General features: G+C 34.1%; 1 protein-coding gene across 3 annotated transcripts in view; it reads left to right on the forward strand.

The window, feature by feature from the left end:
• Window positions 1–15,422, forward strand: part of LOC111063237 (serine/arginine repetitive matrix protein 1) — a 44,079-nt gene that overhangs the window by 19,855 nt on the left and 8,802 nt on the right. The window contains exons 1-4 of one of the 3 annotated variants that reach the window (XM_039433102.1): window positions 3,660–3,887; window positions 7,450–9,314; window positions 13,650–13,776; window positions 14,454–14,527. The exons of 1 other annotated variant lie outside the window; for it this stretch is intronic. In XM_039433102.1, coding sequence (XP_039289036.1) covers window positions 8,809–9,314; window positions 13,650–13,776; window positions 14,454–14,527 — 707 coding nt within the window. In that variant the 5' untranslated portion in view covers window positions 3,660–3,887; window positions 7,450–8,808. Of the gene's footprint in view, window positions 1–3,659; window positions 3,888–7,449; window positions 9,315–13,649; window positions 13,777–14,453; window positions 14,528–15,422 lie in introns of those variants that run through there. One more of the 3 variants, XM_039433099.1, reaches the window with a different exon arrangement.

The raw sequence follows: 15,422 nt of genomic DNA on the forward strand, positions 1-15,422 counted from the left end.
ACAAGTTTTGTAAAAATTTTTATAATCAACGACGACCAAATTAGGTCTGAATACAAAGAGACGCCGTCCATCCAGGAAGCTGGTCGATGACGAAGGACAGAAGTAAGGCTTAAAAACCAGAAATCGTAGAATTTTGCCTGAAAACTCAATCTATTGGAAATCTTTTTGTCTTCAATTTTGTAGTGAATGTTTTTTTTTTCAATAACCCCGAGGTTTTCAAAATTAAATGAAAAAATTGGAAAAAGTCGCATAATTTTGGGCTTTTTAGGGGTGAAGCCGGCCTATTTGGCGTGTCAGCAAATTCCAGATTCAAATTCATCACCCCAAAATACATAATTATAGAACCGACAAGAAAAATTATTTCGGGGCTGTTTCATGAAAAATGACCATTTGACTGGACTATAGTTATACAGTAATGGCAGTGAAGAAATAAGAGACATGATTGCAGAATCTCTATATTTGACTCCACTTTGCCTCTGAGTGTAGACAGCTGTTAGGCACTCAATTCATCCCATTACATTTGATCTAATATTAATTTTCATTTCCTTTGATAAAATAATCAATTTCATGTCAAATAAATCACATTCATGAATGAAAAATCCTTTTTGATAATTTGATTAGCTTACCCGGCGAACTTCGTACCGCCAAAAAGCCAATGTATCTCATGTCATACTTGACATTATTTGGTGAATCATGACATTTATCTGAACATTAATATTTTCATTTACATCTCAATACGGACTTTCTATGTGCTTAGTCATACAGCATTTATTATTTCGAAAACATATCCTTCTCAATCAATTAGTAGTAATATCATCTAGCAGTTGAGTGTCGAATTAAAAAATATAGGTTAAATCAGTGTTTCAAAGATGAATTTAATGTTTTCATAGTCCAGAAAATATGCGATGTACGATGAATCAAACAGAATTCAATATTCCTTCCATTTTAGGATGAATATAAGCTAAGCTAAATTTAAAAAAAATGGTAAACTATTCTGTCATTCTTCAGTAGTTAATGAATGCAATATGAACAACTCTCTTCCATGAGGTGAATAATTTTTTCCAACATTTTCCAGTTTCTCAATGATAGGGGAGTGATAATTATTTGTATACGGTAGGTCTTCTAAGGAGCCATTATCTACAACTGGTACCAATCAACTACACTACTTCAACTCCAAACTACCGTTTTAATACCAGTACACACAGTTTTTATCTCAGAGTGGCGTGTTTATTACAGCTGGTAACTTTAGATGTTGAATCATATTATCACAATATGATCTTGAATCATGCCATTGCTTACTTTACTCTATCTATAGTAGGCTATGATCATGCTCATCTTTCTGTTCTTCGGCAGCCGCTCGGCCGACAATTTTGAAAACATAGGTCTGTAAAATGGTTTTATAAATAATTATTATTAGCCCTCCTATTAAATTTCTGGTCAGAAACCATCCCCAATATACACAACATATTCCCAAAGTTTCATGCCTTTATACCTAAATCTGCATCCTTTACCCATAATATGGGATCGATGGCGTCAAAAACATAAAATATAAAACACAAAACAAAAACATACATAAGGCATGTTTAGCAAGACAGCAATTCCGACAAATCATCACTAACAATGTAGTATGCCTTGCTTTTCAAGTGCTTGGATACAACTCTCTCGAACGCTCTTAAATCCAACTGTTTCACTCCTGTAGGCAGCCTATTGAAGTATCGCAATGCCGAAATCCTGAAGGCGTACTCTGGGAATATCAATCAGCCCTCGATATCTGGTTTTATGTTCATGCACATCAGTCCGAGTCTGATGAATATGTACTGCTGGTTCTTCTTGACATACATCAGACAGAGAAGTAGGAAGTGGCAGATCGTCGGACTCGGCTGTCGCGCCCCCGGCAGATCACTGTTTGAATACCAAGGCCCGGTTGCACAACAGCCGGTTACATTTTAATCGTGATTAATTTCATGAGAACTAATCAGAGAAGGCGTTTTTGAAAATACGGCTTCTCTGATTGGTTCTTGTGGAATTAATCAAGGTTAAAATTTAACCGGCTGTTGTGCAACCGGCACCAAGTCTAACAAAAAGGGGCTTACAGTGTGCGCGATATTCGCTTGCGGTGATGATTCGGGCAGCCTGTTTTTTCAGTCATGGACTGAATATACTGAATTACTGAAGCTTTAGTATGTCCACAACCTTTGCTGATTTGACCCCACATGAGTAGGCCATAGAAAATGTGACAGTGGATCGAAGAGCGCGTGATACACCATGACTAAATAGGCCTCAGTCACATGACCCCTCAGCTTCAGCAGCAGAAAACAAATTCTGGACAGTCTTGTGGTCACATATGCTGCTGAATATGGCTGGCCCAGTTGAGTTTACTGTCCATTACAAAACCCAGAAGCTTGACAAGGTCTTATTGCCGTTCTGTCAAGTAGTTTTTAAGTCTTTAGGGAACAAAAAACACACATACATTCATTTTTATTATAGATTCAAAACTTTGCTTTCATAACTGAGATCAATTTTTACTCTCTTACAAATCTTGGCAGATAATGTGATACAACAATCTGACTTCAAATAAACAGAAATAAAGTTATTCGGTAGGTATTATAATACAATTTCTCTTGAAATGTTAGGAAAATAGAAATCATACTGAGGTAATTTTATTAAAAATAATTCTGAAATAACGTATTAATATTAATTATAACGGTAGGCTAACTGAATCATGTTTGTGAGGATGGTCGAAGTTATCAACTTTAAGGCTGTGCAAAGGCTAAAAATATACTTTCTACTTAGAATATTTTTTTCAGTTTTTCGATTTGTATATCATCAGCAAGCTATCAAAATGAAAAAGTTTTCTCAGGAAAACATTTTTTTTCCGATCATTACTTTTTGAGCGACTGAAGTTTGAATTTTTGGGACAGAACATTTCAAATTCGGTAAGATATAAATCCATGAGATTTAGAGGATGGATTCTCCATGGTATTTTTGATCTTGTAAAACAAAAATTTTCTAAAAATATCAATTTTTGGAAAAGTTATTCAATTTACCAAAAATAACCTTACTAAAAGTTATTTTTGGTTATTTTCAGTAAATTGAATAACTATCTTAGAAAATTATAAGTTATTTTCGGAAAATTTTTGTTTTACTAGATCAACAATACCATGAAGAATCTATCCTCTAAATCTCATGGATTTATCTCTTACCGAATTTGAAATGTTCTGTCCCAAAAATTTAAACTTAAGGCGCTCATATTTCACAAAGTAATGTTAAGAAAAAAATGCTTTAACTTTTTCATTTTGATAGATTGATGATATACAAATAAAAAAAAACTTTAAAAAATATCACGAGTAAAAAGTTTATTTTTAGCCTTTGCACAGCCTTAATGTGTGATTCCAGGTATAGTATGTGATTCTCATACGGCAATTTATATAGAAATTCTTTCATTTATTCAAAAATAAATTTTAAAATCAATTATACGTCTTGTCTACACAAGTATTTTGTTGGAAACTTATTATGCTTATACTTGAGTTCAATACAGTATTAGCAATTTCAAAATTTAGTGGCTAATCGCGCGTGTAAATTTAATTGGTTGATCCAAGTGGAATTGTGGAACGGAAGTATCGTCGTCTCGTCACGTTCCGTGTTCCACAATTCAAGCAACTCTATCCATCCAACTATTATCGATTAAACAATATAACGATTTGTCCAGCTCCAATCTACAAATACGAATAATACTTTATTTTAAAAGTGAATGTAAACTTCAAAGTTAGAATTCATACAGTATTGGGATTTTATGTTTGTTCAGCATAAAAATAATTAACATAGTTCTTATAGACTGAATATGTTTGGTTGAATCAAAACTTGAATACTAGTGGTCCTATTGACAGGTAAGACTATCCTACTAGACTATTAACTGCAATCGTTATTGTAATAGGCCTATTATCTATTCATTTTTGCATTTGTTATTGATATTACGGCACAATTGTATCTCAACTATTTTGAAGATATCTTTTAGGCTTAGGCAATATAACTATTGTTGACATAACCTAAGTTCCGCTTCAGAAATTCAAACTGTTTATTTTTAATGTTTTAATTGTCTTTTTGATAAAATCCATGGTAGCGAATACTATTTTTTTCCTCTCTTACATTTAAAAAAATATTTAATAACTTCAAAAATGGACATATTGTGCCGTAATTAGTCACTTTTACACTACGATACTTCCAGAAACAATGCTATTAATAGATGATGGTCCTTTTTATACTTGTTCCATAACTAAAATACAATCCTAAAGGGGCTTTTATAAGGGCCAACCACCCACCCCAAGCTTTTGGATGCACCCCCTCCCCATGTACGTATTAAAAAACAAATGTGTCAGTAGTCAACATAACTTTTTTCAGAACCCCCCCCCCCATAGCATTTGATTTGGCTTCATTTCAATAAATAAATGTAATGAATAATAGCCCATCACTGATACAATCTGATTGGCTGTGATAATAGGTTAGACTCAGCTTATAAGGTTACCGTAAAATGCGTAATTCAAGTTTGTGAATTATGTAAGCTTTAAGAATGTTTTCATGTCAACCATGTAATACCCCGTAGCAGACTAACAGGGACTCGAAGGAGCTTCCACATAGCGGCTCTTAAATTGTTCAATCAGCTCCCCTGAAGGATTCAAACGCACAATAAAGGAGCGACTTGTAGAGCGGCCCATCTATTCGCTGACGGAACTGGAGGATGATGAGCCTTTATTCCCCAACGATGACCATGGCCTCACCAGAATCTCAGGGAACGTACTCCTCGTCTTCCTTGACACAGTCTGTTTGGTCATCCCAGCCAGCAACGAAGGATTCAAGTATCAAGTAACCATGTATATAATGAGGATATATATTTAAAATCCAAGTAGGACTGATAAGTAAAAGAAAATTTGATTGATAATTGAAAAACTTTTACCGATTACCTATCCAGATTTTTCAGATTAGGTACTTTTTATACTGTTTACCGTACTTGGTATTAGATTGAATTGTATACAATATTCTGAGAATAGGTTTGAGATAGCATACAGCTATGTGCGCATCAATGGAACATGTCAAATATCTGAGAAAAAATGGCATCTTGCTGTAGAATAAGAAAAATTCTCATGTCTATAAATTTATCAATTTCGCATTACAAATTTGTAGAAAATTTAACGTACATTTGTTAATCATCTTTCAACAAACAATATCTTTTGATGCCATATTAGGCTTATAATAAATTTTATTTAGGCTCTAATAAAATGGGTATTTAAGATTTGTTTTTTCTTTTTTCAATTTTAATTATGAAAGATACTCTTTGAAGTCGAAAATTATCGAAATAATGATCATGGCCATAAATCAATTGAACTTCATGACGAATAATTGCGTTATTATTGCTATTGCTTATTTTTACAGTAGGCCTATTGTTGATTTGGTAATAAACGGTCGCAACCATGTAAATTTATCATATTATTTTATTCTTATATTTACGTAACAAGAGTACCTACACAGAATGCAGTACCATCAACAATAGGGGTAAAAGAAAAGGAGATTACACACAGTAGACGGTCACGGTACACGCTTGACAGTTAATGCCCTGTGATAATTAATTAATCAGACACTTAATGCACTGATTTGATATTAGGAATACCACACAAGTTAGAATAAACTCAACATGTTTTGGCAAACATCAAATTATCTTAACAGCATTTTATTATTATTTGAGCATTTCTGTTTGGATATGGTTGAAAAATGTATTGATAAATGTAAAACGTTTTTTAAAATATTTAAAAGGAAATATAATTGTAATGTACTTTCTTAATTTTTATAAACATATTGTTGAGCTGTTAAGTCGAGTTCAGTCTCTATCTTCAATAATATATCTTTGAATGATTCGACTCCTATAAAGTTTTATTATCAAATATGAGATTATGTCATCACATTCTTATAGTGTAGTATGTGAATATTATTATATAAAATCCATTTGGATGAAGACAATAGCTTATTACGAGCACCACGCAAGACAGATCATACAGAGAGCCCGAGACGACATAACCTTTTTCATCCACTCACCCACAGTTCGCAGGCTGCCAACATAACAATTCTTAGTTGCAATCTTCTCTTAATAACGGTAGAGATTATTATGATCCACGAGAGGTTATTCTTTTTATTATAGATTCATCATCATCATAGGCACTATAGCCCATGTAGAGCCTTAGCCTTCACAATCACATCCTTCCATCCCTCTCGACATTCTGCTGTTCTTCTCTATCTTCTTACACCCAGTCTTCGCAAATCCTCCTTAACATCGTCAAACCACCGCTTTCTTGGTCTTCCTTGTATTCTTCGTCCTCCGGGTTTGCCTTTCAGCACTATTTTTGGCACCCTCCCTTCTGGCATTCTGTGCACATGATCAGCCCATCTCAACCTTATACTTCTCACAACAGATAAAATACTGGTCTTCTCAAATAATCTTCCTAGTTCCTCGTTTGTTTTTATCCTCCATATTTTATTTTCTTGATTGCTACAAAAATTCTTCTTAAAATCTTTCTTTCCCATCTTTGTAGCAGACCTTCTTCTCTTCTAGTTAATGTCCAAGCTTCGGCCCCATATGTCACTATTGGTCTTAAAACTGTTGTGTAAATTTTTTTTACACATTCTCGGACTTGAAGATATTCTGCAGGGCGAAATAGGCCCTATTTCCGGACATTATCCTAGCATCCACTTCTTCTTCCTCTTCTGTTTATTAGGGTGCCTAAATACTTGAATGATTTCACTTTCTCAAAGGTTCTACCTGATAACTGTATCTGTGCTCCATCATTCACTGGCCTCCTGGACATAACCATTACTTGGTTTTCTGCATATTAATTTCCAGGTCTACTTCTCTTGCCTCATATTCCAGCTTTTCATAGCTTTTTATCTCTGTCAGTTCCTTCCTATTTCTTGCTAGTATGGTCACGTCATCTGCATAAGCCATTATTTGGCACATCCGGTTGAAGAGTGTGCCTTCCTTTCTGATATAGGAAGGTGCCTTCCATCACCTTTCTGATAATATTTTCCAGTACTGCATTGAATAACATGGTTGACAGCACATCTCCTTGCCTCAGTCCCCTTCTTACCTCAAAATCCTCTGTTACACTTCCATCAATCTAGACCACAGCTCTGTTTCCTCTCATTGTCATACTTATGAGACGGATCAGCTTTGTTGGGAAATTTAACTCCCTAAGTGCCTCATACACATTCACCCTACTGATAGTATCAAATGCCTGTTGGAAATCAATATATATCTGTTGCACGTTGACATCAAACTCATAACATTTCTCCAAAATCTGCCTGATTGTGAAGATATGGTCGACCGTTGATCTTCCTGGCCGGTAACCACATTTTTAACCAAATTTATTAAGGTTTAGTACATTTTGTTTTCCTATTTTGTTTCAGGATCTAAATTCAACGTTATTCAGGATTAGAGGAGACGTTACGTTACACCATGAGTCAACCCAACAGTTTTTTTATGCGAAGAGGCGATTACCTCAACGATAGAGAAAGTGACAGAAATTTTGATTCACAATTTTACAACCACAGGCAAAATAGCTATCAAAATGAATATCAAGACGCATCATCATCAGATGCGGGAAGAAACTCAGATAGAACTTATACAGCAGAAGATAGAGGTTATAAGAGTTCTCTTAAAATGAATGAAAATCGCTTTAATAACAGTAGAGATGGTCCTTATCGAAGTACTGATAGGAGTTATCAAGTTCCATATCACAGGAAGTATCCTCCTTCAAGAAATGATTTCAATTCAGAGTATCAGCCAAAATATCAACAGTATTCACCCAAAAATCAATTTCGCTCAGATTCTCAACCAGAAACTCCACCTCGTTCCTCTAGAAATCAATTCTGCCCAGATAATCCACCCCATTTATCAAGAAATCAATTTCAACCAGACTTTACTGCATACAGTTCATCAAATCCCTCAAAGAATCTAAGTCGCCCAGAGTTTCCAACAGAATGTCAACCTTATCCTCCAAGTAATCAATATCGCCAACAGTTCCCAACAGAAAGTTCATCAAATCTTCCAAGTGATAGATATCGCCAACAGTTGCCAACAGAAAGTTCATCAAATCTTCAAGTGATCGATATCGCCAACAGTCACCAACAAGAAGTTCATCAAATCCTTCAAGTAATCGATTCAGCCAACAGTTCCAACCAGAAAGTTCATCAAATCCTTCAAGTAATCGATTCAGCCAGCAGTCCCCAACAGGAAGTTCATCAAATACTTCAAGTAATCGATATCGCCAACAGTCCCCAACAAGAAGTTCATCAAATCTTCCAAGTGATCGATATCGCCAACACTCCCCAACAAGAAGTTCATCAAATCCTTCAAGTAATCGATTCAGCCAACAGTTCCCAACAGAAAGTTCATCAAATCTTTTAAGTGATCGATATCGCCAACAGTCCCCAACAAGAAGTTCATCAAATCCTTCAAGTAATCGATTCAGACAACATTTCCCACCAGAAAGTTCATCAAATCTTCCAAGTGATCGATATCGCCAACAGTTTTCAGCAGAAAGTCAACCTTGTCGTCCCGAAAGTCAATGTGACTCAAATTCTCTGGCAAAAAAACCATCTTATCCCCCAAGAAATCAATTTTGCTCGGAGTTTCCAACAGAGAGTTCACCAAATCCCATAAGAAACAAATTCTATACACAAGATCAACACCAGTCATATAGGAATGAAAAGTTTGAGCCCCAAGAACCTAATTGGCATCATCCCAATGTGGGTGAGTTTGAAAGAATGGTTTCATTCAAATGCAACCAGAAAAATCAACAACAATCACCTCTTGATAGAATTCCAGCCTTATCCAGTCAAAATCCACTCAACAGCTACAACAATGAATCAATAAATGCAGCCTCAAGCAAAAACGGCTCTAACGTTGGAAATAAGTTTCAGTCCCTGAAACAGGGACTTGATAGAATTAAAAATACTCCATATTCAAAAAATGTCAAACAAGTAAAAGAAAAGAATAATATGAAACAACAAGTCATTTCTCCAGAAGAATCCAAACATGCTGATGAGTTTAGATTGATAGAGCATATAATCCCTGTCGAGAAAGAATATTCTGAAATCACAATTGATGATATTAAGAACAGGGAAGGACCGGTTGGTGATATTGTTATAATGAACAATAAACATAAGGATAAAACGTATTTTAAAATCTTGAAAGAAACTGCTGAAACCTGGAATATGCTCTTCTATCTCAATTCTGAACAGTGCGTGTCTGCCGAGGGAAAAATATCCTGGTGAGTTTATTGTCATCCAACTTCAATTAATTTATCTTGATTGTGATGAAATTATTTTTGATAATCGACAATAATTTTCTCACTTAGCTCCAGTAAAACTATTCATCTATTGAATTACAGTTAACAACAGTATATATTTTTATTATAGAATTATCAGCTGGTTACTGAGCCTACGTCGACGTAAAAATCACAAAAATTTCAATTCCTTTTTTCTTCAAATCACACTCCTTATGCCCGGTTTCACAAAGCTCGGTCAAGATTTTTGAACATGGTCAAGCCTGGTGCTATTTATAGGTGTGTACTCGAATCATCGATAGTAACCATCGCCATAGAATCATGCACCAGTTCATTTGTTGTAAAGACCATATTTATATAGTCTTTATATGGTCTATATGGACTATGGTCTTTATATAATAAAGACCATATTGTTGTGTTTATTTGACCATATTCAGTCTTGACCGAGCTTGGTGAAACCGCACATTACTGTTTGAAGATTCAATAAAGGTTGACCATTATCATATACTGTAATACAAAATTAAGTGCCGGTTAAATTTTAATCGTGATTAATTCCACATGAACCAATCAGAGAAGCCGCCCAAAGGCTATCAAAAAGGCCTTCTCTGATTGGTTCTCGTAAAATTAATCACGGTTAAAATTTAACCGGCTTTTGTACAACCGGGTCTTAATCTTTTAAAATTTCCAACAAGTCTTATCTGTCAAAATTTTTTATAGTCGAGGGTATTCAATGATGCTCCAATTGAATCTACATTAAATTCATTCAATCAATTTTTTTCAAACATTTGCGACACATTGAAGTTAAGTACAGACATGGAAACTGCTTTTGAGTACTGTAATAGACAACAAAAAACAAACAGCATTTTAGTTTCATTTGCTCAGGTGACGGAACATGAGATAATTACCCTAATAAAGAAAATGAAAGCATCCAGAGCACCTGGCTGGGATGATTTTCCTCCTTTCCTTTTAAAAAAATGTGCTATTCAAATGATTAAACCTTTAACTTTTCTAATTAATCAATCTTTTAAGCATGGTGTGTTCCCTGACATTTTAAAATACAGTAATGTGTTACCCTTTCTTAAAAAAGGAGATCCCAATGATCTGAGTAATTATAGACCAGTTGCAATACTGTCTGTGTTCTCAAAGATATATGAGATGGCGGTTGTGTCTAGGTTGACTGCTCATTTAGAGAATAATGGATTATTGGTTGAAGACCAGTTTGGATTTCGTAAAAAGAAGGACATTTCTGGAGCAATCTATGATTTTGTCAAATATATGTCACTTGCAATTGATCGGTCGCAGCATGCTGCTGGCATATTCTGCGATCTTTCAAAAGCTTTTGACTGTGTAAATCATGAAATCCTGCTGGAAAAATTGAGCTTTTATGGAATAGCAGGCACAGCTCTAAGTTGGCTCCGCTCCTATCTTTCCGACAGGAAGCAATGTGTGAGAGATCCATCTTCTGCAAAATTTTCTTCATTTACCAGGGTCCCAAATGGAGTACCACAAGGATCTGTCCTCGGACCTTTGCTCTTTTTGTTGTACATTAATGATTTACCCAAGGCAACAACCAATTCAAAGTTAATTATGTATGCGGATGACACAACTTGTATAGCATCAAACGCTGATCAGATCACATTGGTAACTCAATTAAAGAATACACTTATAGAAATCAACGAGTGGTTTAAAGTGAATGGACTTTCCTTAAATTGCAGTAAAACACACCTTATACAATTTCGTTCCATACGCAATCAAACGAGGATAGACGAGACTCACCTTCCAACCATTAGAAATAGCTTAATACTCTCCTCCTCAACTAAATTCTTGGGACTTGTAATCGACCAGAATTTTTCCTGGAAGGAGCACATTAAGAGCTTAATGAAAAAATTGAATCAGGCCTATTTTGTAATTTCAACTCTTTCCAACTCACTCGACAGAAACACATTATTGACTGTCTATTATGCATATGTTTACTCCCACTTGAGCTACGGCACAATATTTTGGGGTAACTCTGTAGACAGCCGAAGAATCTTCATCATGCAGAAAAAGATATTGAGAGTTATCTGTAGACTGAGATCAAGGGACTCATGTAAAGCATTTTTCAAAGACCTTAACATACTCACACTTCCTTCCATTTACATTTACCAGCTAGTAGTTTTTGTTAAAGTAAATATCAATAAGTTCCAATTTGTACAGATAATCATAAATATAATACTCGAAATAGAAATATTATTGCATTTCCAATCCATAGAAATGTAGCTTTTGAAAAAACTCCATTTTATTCAGGAATGAGACTCTATAATAGGCTGCCAACACACATTCGAAACATTGCTCTTTTTGTTGTACATTAATGATTTACCCAAGGCAACAACCAATTCAAAGTTAATTATGTATGCGGATGACACAACTTGTATAGCATCAAACGCTGATCAGATCACATTGGTAACTCAATTAAAGAATACACTTATAGAAATCAACGAGTGGTTTAAAGTGAATGGACTTTCCTTAAATTGCAGTAAAACACACCTTATACAATTTCGTTCCATACGCAATCAAACGAGGATAGACGAGACTCACCTTCCAACCATTAGAAATAGCTTAATACTCTCCTCCTCAACTAAATTCTTGGGACTTGTAATCGACCAGAATTTTTCCTGGAAGGAGCACATTAAGAGCTTAATGAAAAAATTGAATCAGGCCTATTTTGTAATTTCAACTCTTTCCAACTCACTCGACAGAAACACATTATTGACTGTCTATTATGCATATGTTTACTCCCACTTGAGCTACGGCACAATATTTTGGGGTAACTCTGTAGACAGCCGAAGAATCTTCATCATGCAGAAAAAGATATTGAGAGTTATCTGTAGACTGAGATCAAGGGACTCATGTAAAGCATTTTTCAAAGACCTTAACATACTCACACTTCCTTCCATTTACATTTACCAGCTAGTAGTTTTTGTTAAAGTAAATATCAATAAGTTCCAATTTGTACAGATAATCATAAATATAATACTCGAAATAGAAATATTATTGCATTTCCAATCCATAGAAATGTAGCTTTTGAAAAAACTCCATTTTATTCAGGAATGAGACTCTATAATAGGCTGCCAACACACATTCGAAACATTGAATCAGTCATTTTATTCAAACAGGCAGTCAAAAAAATGTTATTAGAGAGAAGCCTATACGCAATCTCAGAATTTTATTCACAAGAAAATTGATTTTTTTTATATATATGATATATATCATTACCATCCTTAAAGATACTTGACACTTGATACCTGAATAAATATTTTATTATTTTGATTGTATGTATTATAGTATTAGGATTAGTATTAGTACTGACAAGTTACCTGTCAAATGGGATTATTCCCAAAATTGATGTAATGTAATGATATTAATAAATAAATAAATAAATAATAGTATTAGAGATATCCGCTCTTGAAGGTGTGACATTAAAAAATACTTGCTTCTAATTAATAAAATTAGTAGAATTGATGGTGATGTTGTGAAATCTCTCCATAATAAGAAAACAAGGATATTGTCAAATTTCACTTAAAAATTTATTAAAAACTCTAAAACAGTACCATGGTTTTACGTTTAGTGCAACTGATGATGCGATGGTAAACGTGAAACCATGGTACTGTTTTAAAGTTTTTAATAATTTTTTAGTGAAATTTGACAATATCCTTGTTTTCTTATTATTGCTTCTAATTGTTTGTTCTTTCTGACCTAATAAAATTTCAACTATTGATGAAAAAAGAACTGCACTGATTTTATTCATTTTTATTGACAATCACAAATCATTATATTTACAATAATGTGATTGGGAGAAGACAACAGGCATTGCCCAAAACTAGTCTTTCTCCCAAATTTTGAAGAATAAAGTTTCGAAAAAAGAATGAGGTTTAGATAGAGCATTAAAATTCTCTTCAATTCCATGCATAATTTGAAAACTCCATGCATTTTCCTCATATTTTCATAAATAATTTGATATATATGTTCAATGAATTCGAAAGCGCTCCAGATAAAGATAAAGTGATGCAATGGGGATATAGATAAATAAAGTCAATGCATGGAGTAAACAAATTGTTCTTGAAAATAAGTGATTGCATATCAGTAATGAAATGTAACATTGAAAAATATTGCGGTACCTATATTGTTTGAACATTATGAAAATTCAAATCCCCAATTTTGTAAGTAGCCTACTGTATTATATATTCGCAGTAAAAGAAATAAGTAGGTCTTCCTAATTAATTCAATTGTGTACTTCCATAGCTATTGTTCTATAGTTTTTTGAATGATTATTTTTTCTAGGATTGCAACTGTTCTATTTAATGATGTGGAGCTGTCGAAAGCACAAGGCGAAAATAAAGGAGAGGTTAGAACGGCAGCTGGTGCTCGTGCCCTATGGAAACTATATCAGTGGTATTTCACTGTCGAGGTAACTTCATTTACTTTTACAAAGATTTTCATAAATGAGCAATTTGATGTCCATAGCCGCTACTCAGGATTTGGCTCCTTCCAAGCGTCCATTAGCGTTTCATATCACTATTTTTAGTGAGTTCAAAATGATTGAATGCAGTCATAAAAAAAGGGTTTTCGTTTGTAGCCTACGTAAATGCCAGCGTCGACCACGACAGAGTCAGGATCTCAGATTGTGCAGATTTCACTTTGTCTAAATAACCTAAAAGATTATGTTCAATTATGTTTTAATGGGAGAGGTTGAGTTTATTCTATTCTATACTTTTAAATGGCAATATGTTGATATTATTAGAAATGTTTGAATAATAAACACAAACAATGAAAAGTTATTTGATCAGCTGTTTTATCATACTTGAAATTTGGACAATATGAATGTCAACAATGCGTGTCGCCGTCGACTGCGGAAATTTACGCACAAACGAAAATGCACCTATACCTGTATTGGAATTCCTATCATATATTTCGAGTGCAGATCAGTAGTTGCTCATAGCCAATAGACGATGGTCTCTTCCAAGCGCTCGTCACTTATTTATAACCTTAGGATAAGACTGTTTACATTTGAGTCTAATCAATCATCTCCAAGATCTTTATAATTCATCAAAGCTCATGAATAATAATTGTTCTGTTCTTTTACAGAAAGATGAAGCAAAAAAGACCCGGACACATGACATTTTGAAAGGGGACTCGGGTCTTAATGATTTTCATATCGTGTAAGATTATTTTTTCATCTATAAAAATAGTTCTGTATTATTTGGAGAAATGATGATTAAGAATTATTATTTCTTGCCATGTACGTTAACAACTTATCACTGGCTAAATTATTGAAATTTACTTCCTGGGCTCACTATGACTCTACTCATGGTTAAATTAGAAATTTGAGGAACTTTCAATTTATACAATTTGGCAACGCTGTCATTTTTCCGAATGGAGGACCAAGTTTCAACTTATATCATACTGACTATAGTCTTACCTTTCGCTCTGACAACACTGAGAAATAACCTCAAATTGACAACTCCATTCATTCTCAATTTCCAAATTTCGAAAGGTAAGCCTTGGAATATTTATTCAGGCAATAAATATCGAAAAACTTTTAGCTCTATTGTTATCATACTAATGAAGTGAAGATGCCTTGAACGGGAGTTCGTGGCTTCTAAAACTACCAAAGACAAACTTTGTGAGGTGTTTCCCTACATCAAAATAAAGAAAAAGTTCCATTTAATATGGGCCCTAAAATGTTTTGTTAACGAGTTGATTTATGACGAAAGATTTCACATTTTCTTCAAATTTTTAATTTTATATTTTTGTGGCGGCCTCATGGTACTTGAGTGAATTCTTATGTAAAATTAGTTGAGAAATCCAATGAAAACAGTTGAAAGTGTGTAACTTTGATGGTTATTGAGAAAATGGGAAACATTTAAAAAAAAAAAAGTTTAACTTCAAAGGGATAGAAATAGGATACGTTATTGTTGGCCGATATTTTAATTTGGGTTATATTGTAGAGAGTTTAATTCTGAAGAAAAATTATATGCTATTTTTCATCTAAAATGCACCCGAACCTCACAAATCAGGATTTGAAGAAGACGAAACAGATGAAAAAAGGATTAA

Source organism: Nilaparvata lugens, chromosome 7 (assembly GCF_014356525.2).
Source record: "Nilaparvata lugens isolate BPH chromosome 7, ASM1435652v1, whole genome shotgun sequence".
In the NCBI taxonomy this organism is placed as follows: Eukaryota; Metazoa; Arthropoda; class Insecta; order Hemiptera; family Delphacidae; genus Nilaparvata; species Nilaparvata lugens.